We start from the raw sequence: 17818 nt of genomic DNA on the forward strand, positions 1-17818 counted from the left end.
ACTGGGCTATTGTGAAGAAGAGGAAGAACCAAAAAGAATTAGCAAGTTCTTATACCAAGGAACCTTCCTCAAAGAGTGTCTGCTGAGAAATTCCTCTGTAAAATGTACCAAGAAGGCTGCAATTAGAATAGTATTGATATCTAACCCATTACTTTTAATATTACTTAAAACCTCACCTTCCTGGGAATGTAGCTACTGTAGAAAGATTTATCTTTTTTCACAGAGACTTGGTATTTTATTACAGTGTGTGTTTTCTTCTTTCAGTATGCATTACCACTCCAGTTGGTCAATAACCAGACTATGACTCAGTGGATGGAGATCTTCCGTACTATAATTGACAGAAATGTACCTCCGGTAAGTTTTAGTTTTGTAAAGACCTCTGAGACTTGTGTGTTGGTGTTTGAGGAACAGGCAGTGTGAAGATTTTGTGTTTATTTTTCTAAGATGCTGTCTCTTTAAGATTTTTTATCCTTGGAATAAGTGATGTTTCTGACAGAAATGCAGGAAGATCATGTAAGGTGTCAGAATTTCTTTGTCTGACGTAGTAATACATTGTAGACTCTAATCTGTTTTCAAGTTTTTGAACGTTTTAGCCAGTTTATCTTGTACAAGAAGTGAAAGCTCATCACAAACCCATCATTTGTCTCTGTTCCTCTTTTTCTTTCGTGTCTTCCTTGTTTGTTGAAGAACAAATTAAAAATTGTACTTAAATTCTTGTTTGCATGTGTACAACTGCCATTTCCTAAGTTATTAGAAATTTATTTAATAGCTTTAACATTGGTCTCAGTTTCAGTTTTTTGAATGTGCATATTTTTGAAATTTAAAGTACGGACATTGTAGAGGTATTGATATATACAATTATGTTGACTAATTAAGGTATCTGAAAGTTCATTACTGTTATATAACTGTTAACAGATCTGAAGCTGAAGTCAGTGCTGTGCATTTGTATTAGTTTGCTCAGCAAACAATGTTTACAACATCATTTGTCTCAACAAAACACACAGTTAATTGATAATAAATGTATTTATTTTTAGGAGACTTTGCAAATTGATGAAGATGATAGACCGGAACTGGTGTGGTGGAAATGCAAGAAGTGGGCATTGCATATTGTAGCTCGTCTTTTTGAACGGTAATGAACCAACAGACTGATTAAAAATTAAGTTGGGGTTACAAGTCTGTAACATTACTTGTGGTACAGTTAAGGGAGACAGTTGATTTTTCCTGCTCCTGTCTTCTGCCTTGAACCCTTTCACTGGCTCAGCTACTGGTCTGAGCTCATAGTGAAACGATTTGACTCTTCTGCCTCTTAAGCTGACATGAAACTTGCTTTTTTTTTTTTTTTTTTCTACATTCAGCTACAAGTGCTTGAATATAAAGGCAGGGGAAGATTTGAAAACACATAAAAAAACAGTGAAGTTATAGAACATAACAAAAATGTGGCTGCATTTACTTGACTAATCTAAGACAAGGAAAGGGAAACAGAGCATTATTTAGGAAATTAAGGCTTAGAAGGAATCTGTGGAAAAGGGTTCCCTGCAAATGGAAGGCTAGTCAGAGTCCTTTGTGTTTTGTAATGTGTTTGCCTGACATAGTAGACTTACCACAATGTAAATATCTGTGTCTCTTCTTTCCAAAGATATGGAAGTCCTGGAAATGTAACTAAAGAATACTTTGAATTCTCAGAGTTTTTCTTAAAAACATATGCTGTGGGCATACAACAGGTAAGTACAGTTCACTTGTTTCTGAATTAGATCATTTTGGCTATTCAGCAGTGTGCTGGTATTGAAGTTCATGAAACAAAACTGAACAGAGTCAGGCAGGTGTTCCTTGTAGTGACTGAGAAGTTCTTTAGAACTCAGTGGCATAGGCAACTAAGATATAGTAACACTAATTTTTCAGCAATTCAAAAGAACCCTGCAGGAAAATTCTCAGAAAAGGCAAGTGCTGATGAAATGCTGTTATCATCATGTATAAATATTCTAGATATAGCTGAGAGAAACAACTGGTGATGCAGAGGCCTCACGTTGTATAAAGGTGTATTTTCAGGCCAGTCTTTAATAAGTGCTTTGGCTGCAAACAGCTGAGGCACAGCAATGCAGTGATACTGTTTTATTTCAGCGGGTAGAAGCAAGGACAGGAAGCCTGGGAGGAATGCAGAGAAATTGTCCGAGCAGACAGGGATCAGGTTAGGAAAGCTAAAGCCCTGATAGAATGAAATAGGAGCAGGGATGCTAAGGGCAACAAGAAGAGCTTCTGTAGGTATGTTGACAGTAAAAGGAAAACTAGAGAAAATGTGAGCCCTCTCCAGAAGGAAATGGGAGACCTGGTTACCTGGGAGAAGGCTGAGGTACTCAATGACTTTTTTGCCTCAGTCTTCACTGGCACATGCTCTAGCCACACCACCCAAGTCACCGAAGGCAAAGGCAGGGACTAGGAGAATGAAGAACTGCCCACTTGTAGAAAATCAGGTTCAAGACCATCTAAGGAACCTGAAAGTTAACAAGTCCGTGGGACCTGATGGGTTGCATCCACAGGTCCTGAGGGAACTGACAGATGAAGTTGTTAAGCCACTACCCATCATATTTGACAAGTTGTGGCAGTCAGGTGAAGTTTCCACTGTCTGGAAAAGGAGAAACATAACCTTCATTTTTAAAAAGGGAAAAAAGGAAGACCTAGGGAACTGCAGGCCAGTCAGTCTCACCTCTGTGCCTGGCCAGATCAAGGAGCAGATCCTTCTGGAAACTATGCTAAGGCACACGGAAAATAAGGACATGATTGATGACAGCCAACATGGCTTCACTAAGGGCAAATCATGCCTGACAAATCTGGTAGTCTTCTGCAATGGGGTTACAGTGTTGGTGGATAAGGGAAAAGCAACTGACATCATCTACCTGGACTTGTGCAAAGCATTTGATACTGTCCCACATGACATCTGTGTCTCTAAATTGGAGAGACATGGGTTTGACCTTGGACCACTTGGTGGATAAGGAATTGGGTGGATGGTTGCACTCAAAGCGTGGGACTGTGTGCCCCCTCAGCAAGTTTGCTGATGACACAAAACGACCTTGACAAGCTTGAGAGGTGGGCCTGTGTGAACCTCATGATGTTCAACAAGGCCAAGTGCAAGGTCCTGCACATGGGTCAAGCCAATCCCAAGCACAAATACAGGCTGCGTGGATAATGGATTGAGAACAGCCCTGAGAAGAAGAATTTGGGTGTGTTGGTTGATGAGAAGCTCAACATGAGCCAGCAATGTACACTTGCAGCCCAGGAAGCCAGCTATATCCTGGACTGCATCAAAAGAAGCATGACTAGTAGATCAAGGGAGATTATTTTCTTCCTCAGCTCTGGTGAGACCCCACCTGGAGTACTGTGTTCAGCTCTGGGGCCCCCAACATAAGAAGGACATGGACCTCTTAGAGTGAGTCCAGAGGATGGTCACGATGATTATCAGAGGGCTGGAGCACCTCTCCTATGAGGACAGGCTGAGAGAGTTGGGGTTGTTCAGCCTGGAGAAGAGAAGGCTCCAAGGACACCTTACAGCAGCCTTCCACTACCTAAAGGGGACCTACAAGAAAGCTGAAGAGGGACTTTTTACAAGGACATGTAGTAATAGGACAAGGGGTAATGGCTTTAAACCAAAAGAGGGTAGATTTAAATTAGAAATAAGGAAGAAAGTCTTCACCATGAGGGTGGTGAGGCACTGGAACAGGCTGCCCAGAAAAGCGGTGGATTCCCCATCCCTAGAAGTGTTCAGCTTCAGGTTGGATGGGGCTTTGAGCAACCTGGTCTAGTGGAAGGTGTTCCTGCCCATAGCAGGAGACTTGGAACTAGATGATCTTTAAGGTCCCTTCCAACCCAAACCATTCTATGATTCCAAGATACAAGCAGATTAGAAGGTGTCTGGAGAAAAGCAGCAAAAGTTATTTTATACCTGAATAACATATTTTATGAAAATATAGAGTAAGTTTGCAAGGCAATTATTTCTCTTAGGGATTGCTAATGCTTTGTGACTAACACGATGTTGTGGAGACAATTCAGTTTTGTTAAAGTTGCATAGAAAGAGAGGCAGTTTCTGTCAGATTTTCCTGTGGTTTTCTGCCAGCCCAACGGTGGGCCCCCAGGAAACCTGGGCTTCCACATCTCCAGCATCAGCATGGTTTGGTGGAACGGCTAGAACAACTGGGTGCCTGGAAGCCTTGAGAGTGCTGGCTCCCAAGCTTAGATGTTTTTGGCACTGCTTCTCCCATTTTGCATTCAGTATGCCATATATTAGATGACTTGGAGTGGTAGTTCCCAGGCTTCTGGCTCAGCTAAAGCTCTTCAGTGTCCAGGCTTTTGGGTTACTTATTCCAAACAGGGTCCTAAGAAGCAGTGCGCTCTCTGCTCATGATTCTGGGCTCTCGATTCCCTTTGGCCTGTAAACCTAGGAAAACACCTGGGAATGCTGTTTTTCAAGTGACAAGCGTTTGGATAATGTTTATTTCTGGAGTGTGTGGCTCCTCAGCACATTGCCAGGTGAAATATCCCTGAGGTGGCATCTGCAGGCTTCTTACCGTTTAAATTTCCAGTGTCTTTGGTGCAGGGTGCCAGGCTGTTGTTGTCACTTCCAAGTCAAACTTAAACTGGATTTCAAAATATCAGTGTTGTCTGCAAAACAAATTTACTTTTCTCCATCCAGTTTGACAACAGAATAGTTTATCCCTCAGCATATTAATTCAGTGTAAATAAGTAAATGTTAAGAACTGAAGAGAGGAATGGTTGTGGTAAGACTGTAAACATTAAATGAAATTAGAAGGGAAACATATCTATTCTAGACTCCTTGCAGTGTTTAACTCCTGAGTGGAAAAATAGTCTCCCATGAGCGGTTGTTATTTTGAGATACTTAAAGTTTGTCTGTTAAGAAATTAGGCTATGTAGTAGTGGGAGCAGTTTCACTTTCAAGATTAAATGAACTGGACAATGTACATCTTTCTTCCATTTCTGGCTCTTAAATGCTGATTTGTCACGTTTTCTTGCAGAGTTAGTAAGAATTCTAATGTGAATATTACATTACTGAGCCTTCATTACTTATTCATCAGTTGTTAAGTGCTGACATCATGCTAGAGTCTATATGAGATATAGACAATTCTTGCTGAAGGAACATATCATATAAAAGACTTAAGATCAGACTTAGTACTCCTAAAGAAGGAGTTACATTCAAAATAACATTTATTATAGTGTAGCGAAGAATTACGAAGCAGAATTGTCCTCCCGAACATAGATGACTCAATATTTTGTTATGCATTGCCCTTGATTTTTATTGTTATTTATGTACATGCCAGTTCTTTACACTTACTAAGACTTTAATAGTTCACCAGCCATTAGTGCAGATTAGTGGCTTTGTACTGTAGGGTTTTTTTTAGTAGGGTGGGCCTTTATAGTAAGGAAGCTTTGTGTGATAGAGTTTGTGATTGCAAGTGGTGATAATATCTAGTAGTTACAACAGGTAATTGAAGTTAAGGGGTTTGCATCTCTTCTGATTTAAAAATTTAGGTGCTAACCTATTTTTCAGGTCTAGTTTAGTATTTCTATTCTTGTCGCTGTTCTTCCGAAGTAATTTGTCTTCTTTAGTGGCCTGTCCTTAAAAAATGAACACAGACACCACTAACAGATTTAGAAGCCAACTGATTTGAAAATCTCACTGTGCCTTTTCCTTATCTATTCCAAAATGTTTTGTGATCCTGTGAATATTGAAGTATATCTTTGGTTTACAATCACAAGTGATCACATGGTGGGGCTAGTAGTAGACATATAAATATAGATATGCATAAATGCTTGCAAGATTAGATCCTTAGTATTTAAATGATTTTTGATTTTTGGATCAAATGCATTACAGTGACTACTAACACTAGAACCTCTGCTGTAAAACTAATTAATCTGTCCATGTACATTCACTGAAGAGGTGCACTGCATGTCTGCACATGAGAGAGAAGATTCAATCTTTGTTTTAAAATATCAGTTTGTTATTTCTTTAGGTTCTCTTAAGAATCTTAGACCAATACAGGCAAAAGGAGTATATTGCACCGCGTGTTCTTCAGCAAGCATTAAATTATCTGAACCAAGGGGTTATTCACTCTGTAACATGGAAGCAAATGAAGCCACACATACAGGTCAGTGCATAAAGCCCAGTTGTAAACACTACATGTCATCAGAGTGATTAAAAAAAAACCAAACCAAAACAAAACCAAACACAAACCCAAACAAAACAAAACCAAACACAAAGTTTTGCAGTTTTAAAAGTGGTTTCATGAATCTTGCATGCAGCAATGAATCTGGGCAAAACCCAGCATTTCTACATGAATGTGGTTGGTTTTTTTCAGCATTGTAACTACCTTTTATTGCAGATACTGTTACCTCAACTAAAGATTTGGTTCCATAAATTCTTAATTTTTATTTTTGAAATCTGCCAGAAAGTCATAATGTTCTGGGTTTCATTGGTTGCCAGTCTTCAGAATTGTCTGTAGATTTGGAAATTCATCATTGATGAATAAAAGCTGAAAGGCATAAAATATAGTAGTGAAAGAGAACATGAACTATGAGGAACTGAGCTCTGTTGTAAGGACATGTTTTAAAAGTGAACTACAAACAAGTAAGAAGTGATTTGGATGCTTTTATTTTTTCATATCATAAGCTCCCTTGTAGTTAGTTAATCTCACGAGTGTTAAGAGGAAGGACTCTGAAATCCGTTCTCATGGTAAGTGTTGAATTGGTGAGATTCTTCTGCAGAATGTGATGTTCTCCTGTTTATAGCCTATATACTGAAGTATATTTTGTGTGTGGTAATGTATTGTTATAAAGTTAGATTATATAATTACTGATGTCTGGGACTGTTGCAGAAGAAAAGTATGTATATTGCAAATTTATTTCGGTTAGCCAAAATAAAGAGCACTGGTTAAAATAACTTTGCTTTTCTGAAAATTAGATCTAGTAAATCAGTGCATAGTGGAGGGAAGCTGTACTGGAGTTTGGTTTTATGTACTTACGTGTACTTGACTTCTCTAATATTAGAGTATAACAGAAGAAGTGATATTCTCTCTAATGTGCTACAAAGATGAGGATGAAGAGCTCTGGCAGGAGGATCCATATGAATATATCCGCATGAAATTTGGTAAATGCTTGCGTTTAGGATTTATTTTCTGCTTTCATCATAACTGTACACCACAATCCAAGGTAACAGCATGGCCACTGTAATGTCTTTACCAGTGTCCTGAACAATAGGAATAAGAAAATCTGTTTCTAAAATCTCACCAATTTGGATTTAAAAGAAGAAGGCAGATCAAGTGAGTTTTGACCATTTGGCTGTTAGCTTTAAAATAAATTATTCTCTTAAAGCTTTTCTCTACTTCACATGTACTCAGTGCAGCCCAAATTAACTGTCGTGCTCACTTCTTAATGCCAGTTTCAGAATCGTGAATTACAGATGTGCCAGCTGTTTGCAAGTTCTTGCAGCTCTCACTTTGACCAGAAGAGGCCTGACTTGCTCTTTCCCTATTGAAAATTAGGTCTTCAGAATATTTTGCCAATTATTATAGCTAAATTGTAGGATAAATAAATATATTTATTCTTTCAAAAGATGTAGGGCAAAATCTTGGGAATATCACATAGGACCATATTATGAATAATTACTTTTATTAAAAGAGTCATCTCATTGAACAAGAGAAGGATACTTTAAAAATACAGCAAACTTAGCTGGAAAACTCCAGTAAGCCGGGCACCATGGAGATACTTAACATTTGGGAATTTGATTTGGGATTAGCATAAGTGAAAACAGAATTTAAATGTTCGTAGAATAGTTGAAAAAAACTTGGAGAGTTGTTATGGAAAAAATTAATCACAATATAGTGTTGATCACTGGGGTGCAAATATATTGCTGAGTTTTGGTGTATGAATTCAGCTCTTTCTGTGTAAGTAGTGAAAAAAATTTTTATGTTTAGCTGAGACAGTTAAATACAGACTTAAATTGTATTGTGGAAGGTAAAAATGAAAAGGCGTGAAAGAACATTTAACTAAAGTTTAGTGAAGGCACATTTGGGCTTGGAACAAGAATTCCGGTAGTCTGGTAGTATTTCTCAATCATATTTTATCTTAAGTTCTCAGGAAAAGTTAGCATGTAATTTTAAGATTACATTTTTAGATCTTTTTATTTAATTCAGTTTGTCTAGGGATGTTTGGATTAGAACACGTTTGACAGCACAGATTTTTTTCCAAGATAGAAATTATATTTTCAATATGATTAAAGGAGGCTTACTTTGATGAGTCAAGCTAAAAAACTTTAGCTTTCAACAGATATAAAACTACCCCAGATCCAAGTAGTTTTTACATACAAAAGGTTTCCCATGAGGTTTTAATAAAATCAAGCCAAAATTCTGTACATATGGTATACAGATGGTACTGGAATGTATTGTTGTTCTTCCTATAGTGTTTTTAATTTAACAAAAAAAAAAGCCAGCATTTTTCATCCCTTAAATACATAGTCTCAAAAGAATTAATGAATAAATAATGCATTCCTACTAAAGGGAATGATGAATAGGCAGTAGATTTGGAAGGTAAGAAGTAAATGCTTTCATAAGATACGTGGCATAAGTTTGTATCGGACTCCTTAGCCTTGAAGTGAAGACAACCATGTCAATAGTTTCAAAGTTACATATTCACCCTGATTTTGTGATATCCCACAAACAAGATGGTTTATAAAAATTGTATTATTATGTCATTCAGGAAAGGAATGTATTTATTTATTCATTTATTTAATTTGTTAGATGTATTTGAGGACTATGCATCCACTACAACAGCAGCGCAGAATCTCCTTTATACTGCTGCGAAGAAGAGGAAAGAGGTATGAAGCTGGTGGTTTTTAGTGATTTCAAGTTTCTTTAATGGTGTCATTTTCACTTAAATTTGAAGGTGCTACCGGAAGCTGGTCTTGAAAAACCTTCTTGCTAATATTAATACATAGACAAAAACTCCTCAAGGAGTGCTGTCAGTTGTGGGAGAACTAAAATACATGCGTATGTAAAAATAAATAAATTAGTAAATAAGTAAATGGGTTCCTCTCGCAGCTGTAAAATGAATCTGCTAGATATGAACTGAGTTGGAATAAATGTGGTGGTATTTTCCCAAGTTTACAAACAGCTTCTGTCACAGCTGTTCTGAGCTTCCTAAAGTAGCAGGGGGAAAAGTGAACCTGATCCTTATTAATTTTCAATGATGCTATTTAAAATCCTGTTGACAGCAATGAAATTAGCCAGAATGAAACCAATTTTATGCAGCTGCTCTTGAAATGAGGACATGACTTTCCTGTAGATCTTTCTATATTTAACGTGATCTGTGCAAAAGTAGTGGGCCTGGCCCTGGAAAGCATACATCCGTTTGCTGAAACTGCTCACTTTTTCTGGTTATCATTTTAACACCCCCAGAAGTGAACTGGTTTTGCCAGGAAACCTTTCTAAATCTTGTCAGCTTTACAAGCTATTGCCCACACCAACAGATGAGAATAAGTTTATTAGGTTGTAGTTCAAGCTGTTCTTGAATATTTATACGTTTCATATATATATGTACACACATGTATGTATTTATGTATGTGTGGGACAAACCAGAAGAGAAGTTAAGGGAAAAAAAATCAGTGAGGTACTGTTTGACCCTCTTGTCTTTTCGTCACCTTTTTTGATTTGCCTCAAAGCAACAAGATTCCTTATTTATTATTACTAATGTGAAATTTTGAGGAGATTAATTATGACAAGTTTGGGTGAAAGGCTGAAAAGGGAACCTTCTGCATTTTCACTGTGGAAAGATGGTACATATGCAGTTACTTTGGCCAAGATAAAATTTTTACTTAGAAAAATCCTACTAATGTTTTAATGGAAACAATGCTATTAAAGTAATTTCACAAAAGGAGATTGTGTATTTTCTGTCTTATGTAGGTATTACCAAAAATGATGGCATATTGCTACCAGATTCTGACAGAACCAACCATTGATCCCAGAAAAAAGGATGGGGCTTTGCATGTCATAGGATCCTTAGCAGATATTTTACTGAAGGTAGGTGGGTAAAGAAGAGAAAAAGGTATATGTTTGTAATTCTTATTATCAACTACTATTTCCAGTAAAAAAATCCTAACTTAGAAAGTACAACTAGCCCTTAGCTATGCTTATGAAGTCTGTAGAGATTGCACTGTGCAATAAGAATCTGAGAGTTTGTTTCTTTAAAAATATTAATGTTCTTTCCTGTTTTTTATATTCCCATTTTGTACGCAGTTTCTTCTTCTCGTGTTTCTCCAAAGTTCTGTTTGTTTGCTACAGAACAGTTCCTTGGTCCTCTCTTGCTTTTACTAATAAAATGGGTGTTAAAATAGCAAACGTGCATTCCATCAATAGCACTGCCTGTGATTCCTCAGCAAACCCCCCAACAGCCTGCACTCTTGTGGGCTGCTTCTGATTCCAGAAAAATGTTTGCTTAGCATGTTGCGGGAATATTTTGTGTAGCTTTCCAGCTTTCTTAGCCTACAATGTGTGGCTTTAAGTCTTATTTCATCAGCCAGTTGAGAGTTTTGAAAATAGCTGGAAAGAGCACAGAGTTTCTATCCTTTCTCCACCTTTATAGACAGTATCTTCACAATTTTGTGTATTTTTGAATACACATTTAAGCCACACTGTTGGTCTCTATTGTAACATTAGTTACAATTTTCCTTAAACTTTTGTAGATGCTGGAGTCCAAAGTGTGCCCTCGCTCCTTGTCAAAAGTTACTGCCAAAACATTATCCCTTTTAGCATGAGAATGATGGTCTTGTGCTCGAGGCTTCCTTTGTTAAGTATGCACAAATTTATTCTTTGTGAGTGCAGGATGTGTCTTCATGTTACAAGGCACATCTTACCAACATTACCATCCTTTTTTTTAACCAATGTACCCATCCATGATCTGATCTGAAATTCCAAAACATCTGTAACTTTTGCAGGCTTTTTGTAGATTATGTTGGATTGTAAATGCCCTCCCTTGTGCTGGAGTGTAACAGTGAAAGAAGATGATGATGTTCATGTTGTGAGAAGTCTTTCATATTGACTGGAGGTTTCTAAATCCGTTGACCTGTCCTAAGCAGAAGAAAAAACAAGATTTACTCCAGTATACTGCTCCTATTTGACATTTTCAGTCTTGAAACATGAGGTTCTAAGATACTTTATCAAAGAGTACTAAGTGCCAGACACTTCAGACTCCTCTCTACTCTGAATGTATTTGTTTTGGGATTTGGCAGATAGAAAAATTCCATGAACTGTTTCTGCACAGAATACTTGATTAGTAAGTGTGTTCTGTCTGGTTAGTTGAGAGATTGATTCATTGATTGGTTGTAAGGAGCTCATAGACACAGTGACCCTCCCTTAGCCACCTGGCTCTCCACAATGGCTCCAGTTTAATGTGTGCATACCTCTGATCTCTGTGCACAAGAGAAAATTCTTTTCCCTTCTTCGTGTTTTTTCTCTGCTCTGTTCCTCATCTGCCTCCCAGCGTGGGGGAAAAATGGTGTATGGATTGGTGAAGTGTGATCACTTAAGATACATTTTGTATTGAATGTGCCCTTTTACCTTCTTCCTCTCTAAGCTACTGAATCATTCCTTTGGATGGTACCAGTGTCCCCAGCATATATCTTTGCTAGTATGCCGGGCTTATAGGTGCTAGGAAGGTCCAAAATCTCCGTGCTGGTGGTCCTGGCTTCCTGTCAATATCTTGGGATTTGCCAAGGTTGGAATAATGAGGAATAATTTTCATCTAATATCCTTCTCTAGCCAAGGAGATTTCTGTCACAAAGGAATTATCTTAATCCATTAATAAACATGTAAAAAGGTGTGAGTTATTGTTGTAGCATATAAAAATAAGTTGTTTTAATGCTTATAGTAATAGCAGGTCATTTGATACTCATATCTGTTTCATGCTAAAATTATATTTATCTTCAGCTATCCATGTACTCCAGTGTATGAAGAATGGAGGTACTAGATTATCTATCCTAATTAATTTTTAAGTAAAATCAACTGGAATTGGTTGCTTTAAAGCAAGTGAAAAATTCCAGTTTGGAGTATTTCAGTCAGTGAAGTTGATTGTTATATATACAGTTCTTTCACCTATCTGTCTTTGAACTTGCTATGCTCATGAGGTTTGTTCTGTTCAAGGTACAAGATCCAGATCTCTTCATGAGAGAATACCTTTATTATGTAGACAAAGCACTGTATTTCCTGTGGTTGAGAGTTGAAATGGATTATTTGCTATAATGAAGTATGTAAAAAGAATGGTCTCCAAAACTGATTTTTATTTGCACCAACAGAAGAGTGTCTTCAAGGATCAAATGGAGCTGATGTTACAGAATCATGTGTTTCCGTTGTTCATGTCTAACTTGGGGTACCTCAGAGCTAGAGTAAGTTCACCAGTTACATCAATTTCAATATTTGCCATGATTCTTTCCTTTGCAGTTTGATTTCATTCTGGATGTCAATGAAAGAAATAAAGCAGACACGAAATAAAATTTTGAATAACTACCCTGTATGGTAATTTTTCAGCATTTTAAATTAAAAAATTATTTGTCAGTTAAATGACTTGATCAAAAGTCTGTGTCATGTTGTTGTTTACCTCTTTGATCAGGCTGGAGAATTTGAGCAGCGGTTATGGCCCTTTTGTGACCATTTCTTGTTAGCAGATCTCAGTAACTAGGGTGGTTGAATGGCTGTGAAGAATAGGTAGGATTTCCACAGAATAGATAATGTCAGTTTGAGTGTAACTTGAAGAAGATCGCCGAGTGCCCATGTCAGTCATAAACAAGCAGTAAATTTTATTTAATTTCTGTTTTGATTTTTTTCCTCAAGAAGGACCGAAACTGTGAATGCCATTTATGTGTATACTGAATTTATTGGAATTTGGGAAAGGAAAACAAGGAACTGCTCGGTTGCAAGAACTATGTTACATGTTACTTTATGAGCACACCATAATTAAGGAAAAAAAAGCAATGCGTGTAAACAGAGATAGTTAGCATTATTTTTTAATCAGTTAAAGAAATGCTAAAAATTGCTGTTGTCCCTATCTTGCTTTTCTTTTTGCCATGCAGTCCTGTTGGGTACTTCATTCATTCAGTGCTTTGAAATTTCACAATGAGCTAAACTTGAGGAATGCAGTAGAGTTGGCAAAGAAGAGCCTGATTGATGATAAGGAAATGCCTGTCAAAGTAGAAGCGGCCATCGCTCTTCAGACGTTAATAAGCAACCAAGAGCAAGGTATGCTACAGTGATTCATCAGTTGTATATGCTGATTATTTTTTTTTGTTATTTAGAAATGGGAAGGTTGGTGCAGGTTTATCTAAACATTTCTACCATTCATTTAACCGTGTTTAGACAGCTTCACTTACTTGTTAGTTACTGTATACATCCCAGAATTCTGACTTCAAGTTTTTACAGCAGGTCTTTGCACAGAAGAAGTTAGAATCAACAAATCTCTTTTAATAAATGAAATAGCACCTGACTTTGTTTCTCTTTAGCAAAGTGAAGCAGTGTGTATGTCTGAGGATGAATGCTGCCTATGTCTAAGGGCATGTATTCCCCCAAAACAGTGGATTTTTGTTGTAGATGGCGTTTCAGTATTGAGTGTATTAAATGTACAATTTATTTACTTTGCTGGTCTGCTAGTTATAGGCTGTAAAAGTGCCTTGAGTAGGTGCAGAGAAAAGTCCCATCAGAGTTCCAGACCCGAGCGGACGGAGGAAGAAATGCAGCCGACTCAATATGAGTGATAAAGCATACTTCAACTTTATTGCCCGAGATAGTGTGCATTTATACCAAATACCATAATTATGCATACTTGTCTCTATCTAATAGGCTAAGCACATTTACTTACTCCACCTACTTGGGTTTAGCTAGCTATGCGCATCCCGCATTCTTCTGACTCTTATCTCTTCAAGGATATCCTGACCCTGCCTTAGTTAGTACTTTTCCGTTCCCCCTTTTCCCACGGCCTAATAGACAAGCTAACTAAGGCCTACTTATGTCAACTAAAATGGGCTCTGCTCGTACAGTTGCTTGGTGGACTCATGTCTGTGCTCCTTGAGCCAATCCCCGACAAGTAGGTTTTAAAAATTATTTTGTTCAAGACTAATCAGGTATGTAGTAGTTTTAAGTGCTGTATATTTGTGTTTATGGATAGTTGATTTCACTTCAATTGCTTCTTTTAGCCAAGGAATATGTGAAGCCTTATGTAAGGCCAGTTATGCAAGAGCTCTTGCACATTGTTAGAGAGACGGAAAACGATGATCTTACTAATGTCATCCAGAAGATGATCTGTGAGTACAGTCAGGAAGTCGCTACCATCGCCGTCGACATGACTCAGCACCTGGTAAGAGATAATAGCAAAGTAACAGTCCAGTCAGAAGCATGTGCCTAGTTTCGTAAACATTTAATGAACTTTGTTAGAAGTGCACACTGTTTAAAGGAATCTTTGTAAAGGTCAACCTATAGCATTCACAGTACTTTTTTTTTTATGAAGCATCTTTAAAATGTACACATTTTTCAAAGATCCTGAATTTTGTCACTGGTTTTAATGAGCCAGGCTCTAACTATCTAACATTTCAAATGACTTAACATAGCCAGCCTTCTCAAGAGGAGTTTTTAATTTGCTATATTCCCCTTTCAAAAGTAAGGAGCATATTTTTCAGCACTGACGTCTCTTACGGATAAGGTGTTGCTGCTGTTGAATTAGGTGTCTTGGCTTTGCATGACAAATTAGAAATGTGAATTTGTGAGTTTGCTCTTGGATGTCAAGTTAGTTGTTTTTTTCCATAGGCTGAAATATTTGGTAAAGTTCTTCAGAGTGAGGAATATGAGGAAGTAGAGGACAAAACAGTTATGGCCATGGGCATCTTGCACACAATTGACACTATCCTGACAGTTGTGGAAGATCACAAGGAGGTGAGATTTTAGTTTATACGTCTTTTATCCTGCTGTTCCCTCGTGCCTTTTATTTGTGACGAGCGCTTTAATGTATGTTGCATCACTCGAGTTAACATGAACGTGCATTTACTATAGCAGGATGGTGAATTAGTACCAAGTGATCTCTGACAAATTTGAATTTAAATCTTGGTTTACTTTTGTGATTTTTTTTTTTTTTTTTTTTTTTAATTGTTTACCTCTCAACTTCAAGGGGAATTTGTATTCTGAGGGTAAAGTCCTTAGCCGTTTTTCTGGTAAATACTTGATTGGATAATTTTATTACAGATTGTTAAAATAGATTTCACAGAATCATAGAATGGTTAGGACTAGGAAGGAACCTCTGGAGATCATCTAGTCCAACCCGATTTTAGGGAGTATTATTTTGCATAAGGCTAATTTTTTACAATGGTGACTCATATTTTGTTATTTACCCAGAAATTCTTGTGTAGAATTCCTGGGAATTGATCTCCCAGTTGTGGTGCAATGGAAGTCTACATGTCACATATTCAGAGAAGAGGTTCTTTCTGCTCATACCACCTGGGCTGACTGAGGTAGGAAAGAGTTCAGTGACTGACCAGAGAGGCAAAGTCAGCCAGTAACTTTAAGCTGAGTTGGCATAAAATGCTTTGTCCTAGACTGTTTTGCTTCCTTGATTTACAATGAGAAAGTTTCATTTCATGTGTGACATCTTTTTATTAAGCTAATAATTTTAAAAATACATCATTTAAAATACTAATTATTTTCTTGGAAGATGTCGCTGTTTACTGCAGGGTGACAATAAACCGTGGCAGATGCTCTGTTAACCCCCTCCCCCCTGCCCTTCCCACTAAGGAAAGAGAATAAGAGGAAAAGGTAGAGAGACTTGCAAGTTGTAAAAAGTTAAAAATACTTTACTAATGCTACTAATAAAGTAGAGAAAATAATACAAAATATACAAAACCAATCTTGAATTTCCCAGTGCTGTGCAGCCACGGAGCTGGCACCAGTGGCTGCAGGGCAGGCACCTGCAAGTCCTGGGCTGGACTGTGCAGCAAACTGGAACTGGATTCAGGGATGCACGGTCTGGAACCAGGCCTCGGATGCCAGGCACGACAGGCAGGGTCCTCTTCAGATGCCGGCCATGGTCAAAGAGCAAGACCCACGTGGTCTCCCACTTTTGTAGGGTGTATGACGTGTATGGGGTGGAATATTTAGCTGGTCAATTTTTAGTCACCTGTTCTGCTCGCCCCTCCCTGCAAATACCCCCCCTCTCACTTACGGGATATGCAAAATTTATCAGTAACCTTAGCTACCATAGCAATAAGTCTAAACCTGGGTCTTTTCTGCATACCATTGCTACCTTTATCAGCTCCTGTCTGGAAAAACTTGCAGCCAAATTTAGAAAAGTGCAGTTACTTAGAAGAACTTAGCTGAAAGGAAAATTCACTGAAAGAGAAACTGGTCTTGTTTTTAACGAAACCAGGACAGAAGACCATTGTGTTCCTTTTGTATTCAAAACATCTTTCATTTCTTTACAAGAGCCCCTTGTATTTTTTGAAAGCTAAAATGAAATCTGGTAAGTAAGCTCAGCATCATGATTGATAGTCTGAAGTATATCTTCAGGTTTTAGCCTAGGAGAACCTTTGGGGTTGGGACATATTTGGTATAAACTTAGCAGCTTGTTTTTCTGTTGTATGAAACACAAGCTAAAATACTGTGCTGAGTGCCTTTCATCTCAGGATCTTATTTCAGAAGTGATATAAATGGTATAGAAATTATATATGGGGCTGAAAGCTCCTCAGAAATTCATTTCCCTTTCGCCTTTAAGTATGAAGAGATTTTAGGGGACGATCATTTCTGAGTCAAGTGTCTGAAGGAAAGTGGATGAATCTGTGGTCACATACTTAATCCCTTTGCTAGAACAAGTCCAGAAAGCCTCACATCCTGCAAGGTTCTGTCTGTAATGAATAACCTGTGGTAATATCACTAAATGTCTGTATTTGCTGGTTTTAATTAGACTTACAATGTGGTCATATAGTTCTCCTTGCAATTTAGTTTAATTCATAAGTGAAGTCTCTCTGCCCAACAGGGCAAAGCTGAATCCTGATTTCAGCACAGTTGTCCACTCCCAGTTTCTGCACATGTTCCTCTTGCTGAGCCCACTCTGGGAAGATCTCCACAGACCTTCGGCAAAAGCCTCTCTCCCTTTCTGCCTTTAAACCCATTCTACTTCTAAGATTTTGGACAGAGGCTTTTTCACAAACGTTTTGAGGACGGTGTTACTTTATATCCAGAGAGCACAAGAGACACAGTTTTTGATGGGACGTGTAGAATAACCAAAAAATATTTTTTTCTTTAAATAAAGCAAAATGCTGTAAGTCACAAATTTTAAAGCAATACTGTTTATTGAAAATCTGAGTAATTAGATCAGTGAGACATTATTTTGTAATATTGTGATTGCTAATACAGTATTTAAAGAGTGGTTTAAAGCCTTTTTGCTTCAATGAACTTCTCAAACTGAATTAGTGAAATCCATTGATTAAACTACTGTATTTCTAAGTTTTTTTAAAAAACTGCTTTATGTTTTTATTTCAGATAACTCAACAGCTTGAGAGCATTTGTTTACAGATCATTGGCCTCGTTTTGCAGAAACATGTTATAGGTATGTTTTAGAGATAATTTTTAGAAAAATATTAGATGTTTTTACATAAAAAAAGTCTCAACTTAATTATTACAACCTATACTGTCTTCCTGAACAGAACTTCATGTTTTTTGGGTGTGCTTCACTGAAGAAAAAAAAGACATGAATTTTCAGTTGTGATTTGTTTCTCCTGATCTCTTGTACATTA

At 37.5% G+C, this 17818-nt stretch overlaps 1 protein-coding gene across 5 annotated transcripts in view; it reads left to right on the forward strand.

Moving 5' to 3' along the window:
• Window positions 1-17818, forward strand: part of IPO8 (importin 8) — a 56816-nt gene that overhangs the window by 15651 nt on the left and 23347 nt on the right. For all 5 annotated transcript variants that reach the window (XM_065035293.1, XM_065035281.1, XM_065035275.1 and 2 more), the window contains 12 exons: window positions 265-354; window positions 1035-1129; window positions 1637-1721; window positions 6018-6152; window positions 7051-7150; window positions 8799-8875; window positions 9960-10076; window positions 12347-12436; window positions 13121-13286; window positions 14237-14397; window positions 14844-14969; window positions 17565-17631. In XM_065035293.1, the coding sequence (XP_064891365.1) occupies window positions 265-354; window positions 1035-1129; window positions 1637-1721; window positions 6018-6152; window positions 7051-7150; window positions 8799-8875; window positions 9960-10076; window positions 12347-12436; window positions 13121-13286; window positions 14237-14397; window positions 14844-14969; window positions 17565-17631 (1309 nt within the window). The remainder of the gene's footprint in view (window positions 1-264; window positions 355-1034; window positions 1130-1636; window positions 1722-6017; window positions 6153-7050; window positions 7151-8798; window positions 8876-9959; window positions 10077-12346; window positions 12437-13120; window positions 13287-14236; window positions 14398-14843; window positions 14970-17564; window positions 17632-17818) is intronic.

Source organism: Columba livia, chromosome 1 (genome assembly GCF_036013475.1).
Source record: "Columba livia isolate bColLiv1 breed racing homer chromosome 1, bColLiv1.pat.W.v2, whole genome shotgun sequence".
NCBI lineage: Eukaryota > Metazoa > Chordata > Aves > Columbiformes > Columbidae > Columba > Columba livia.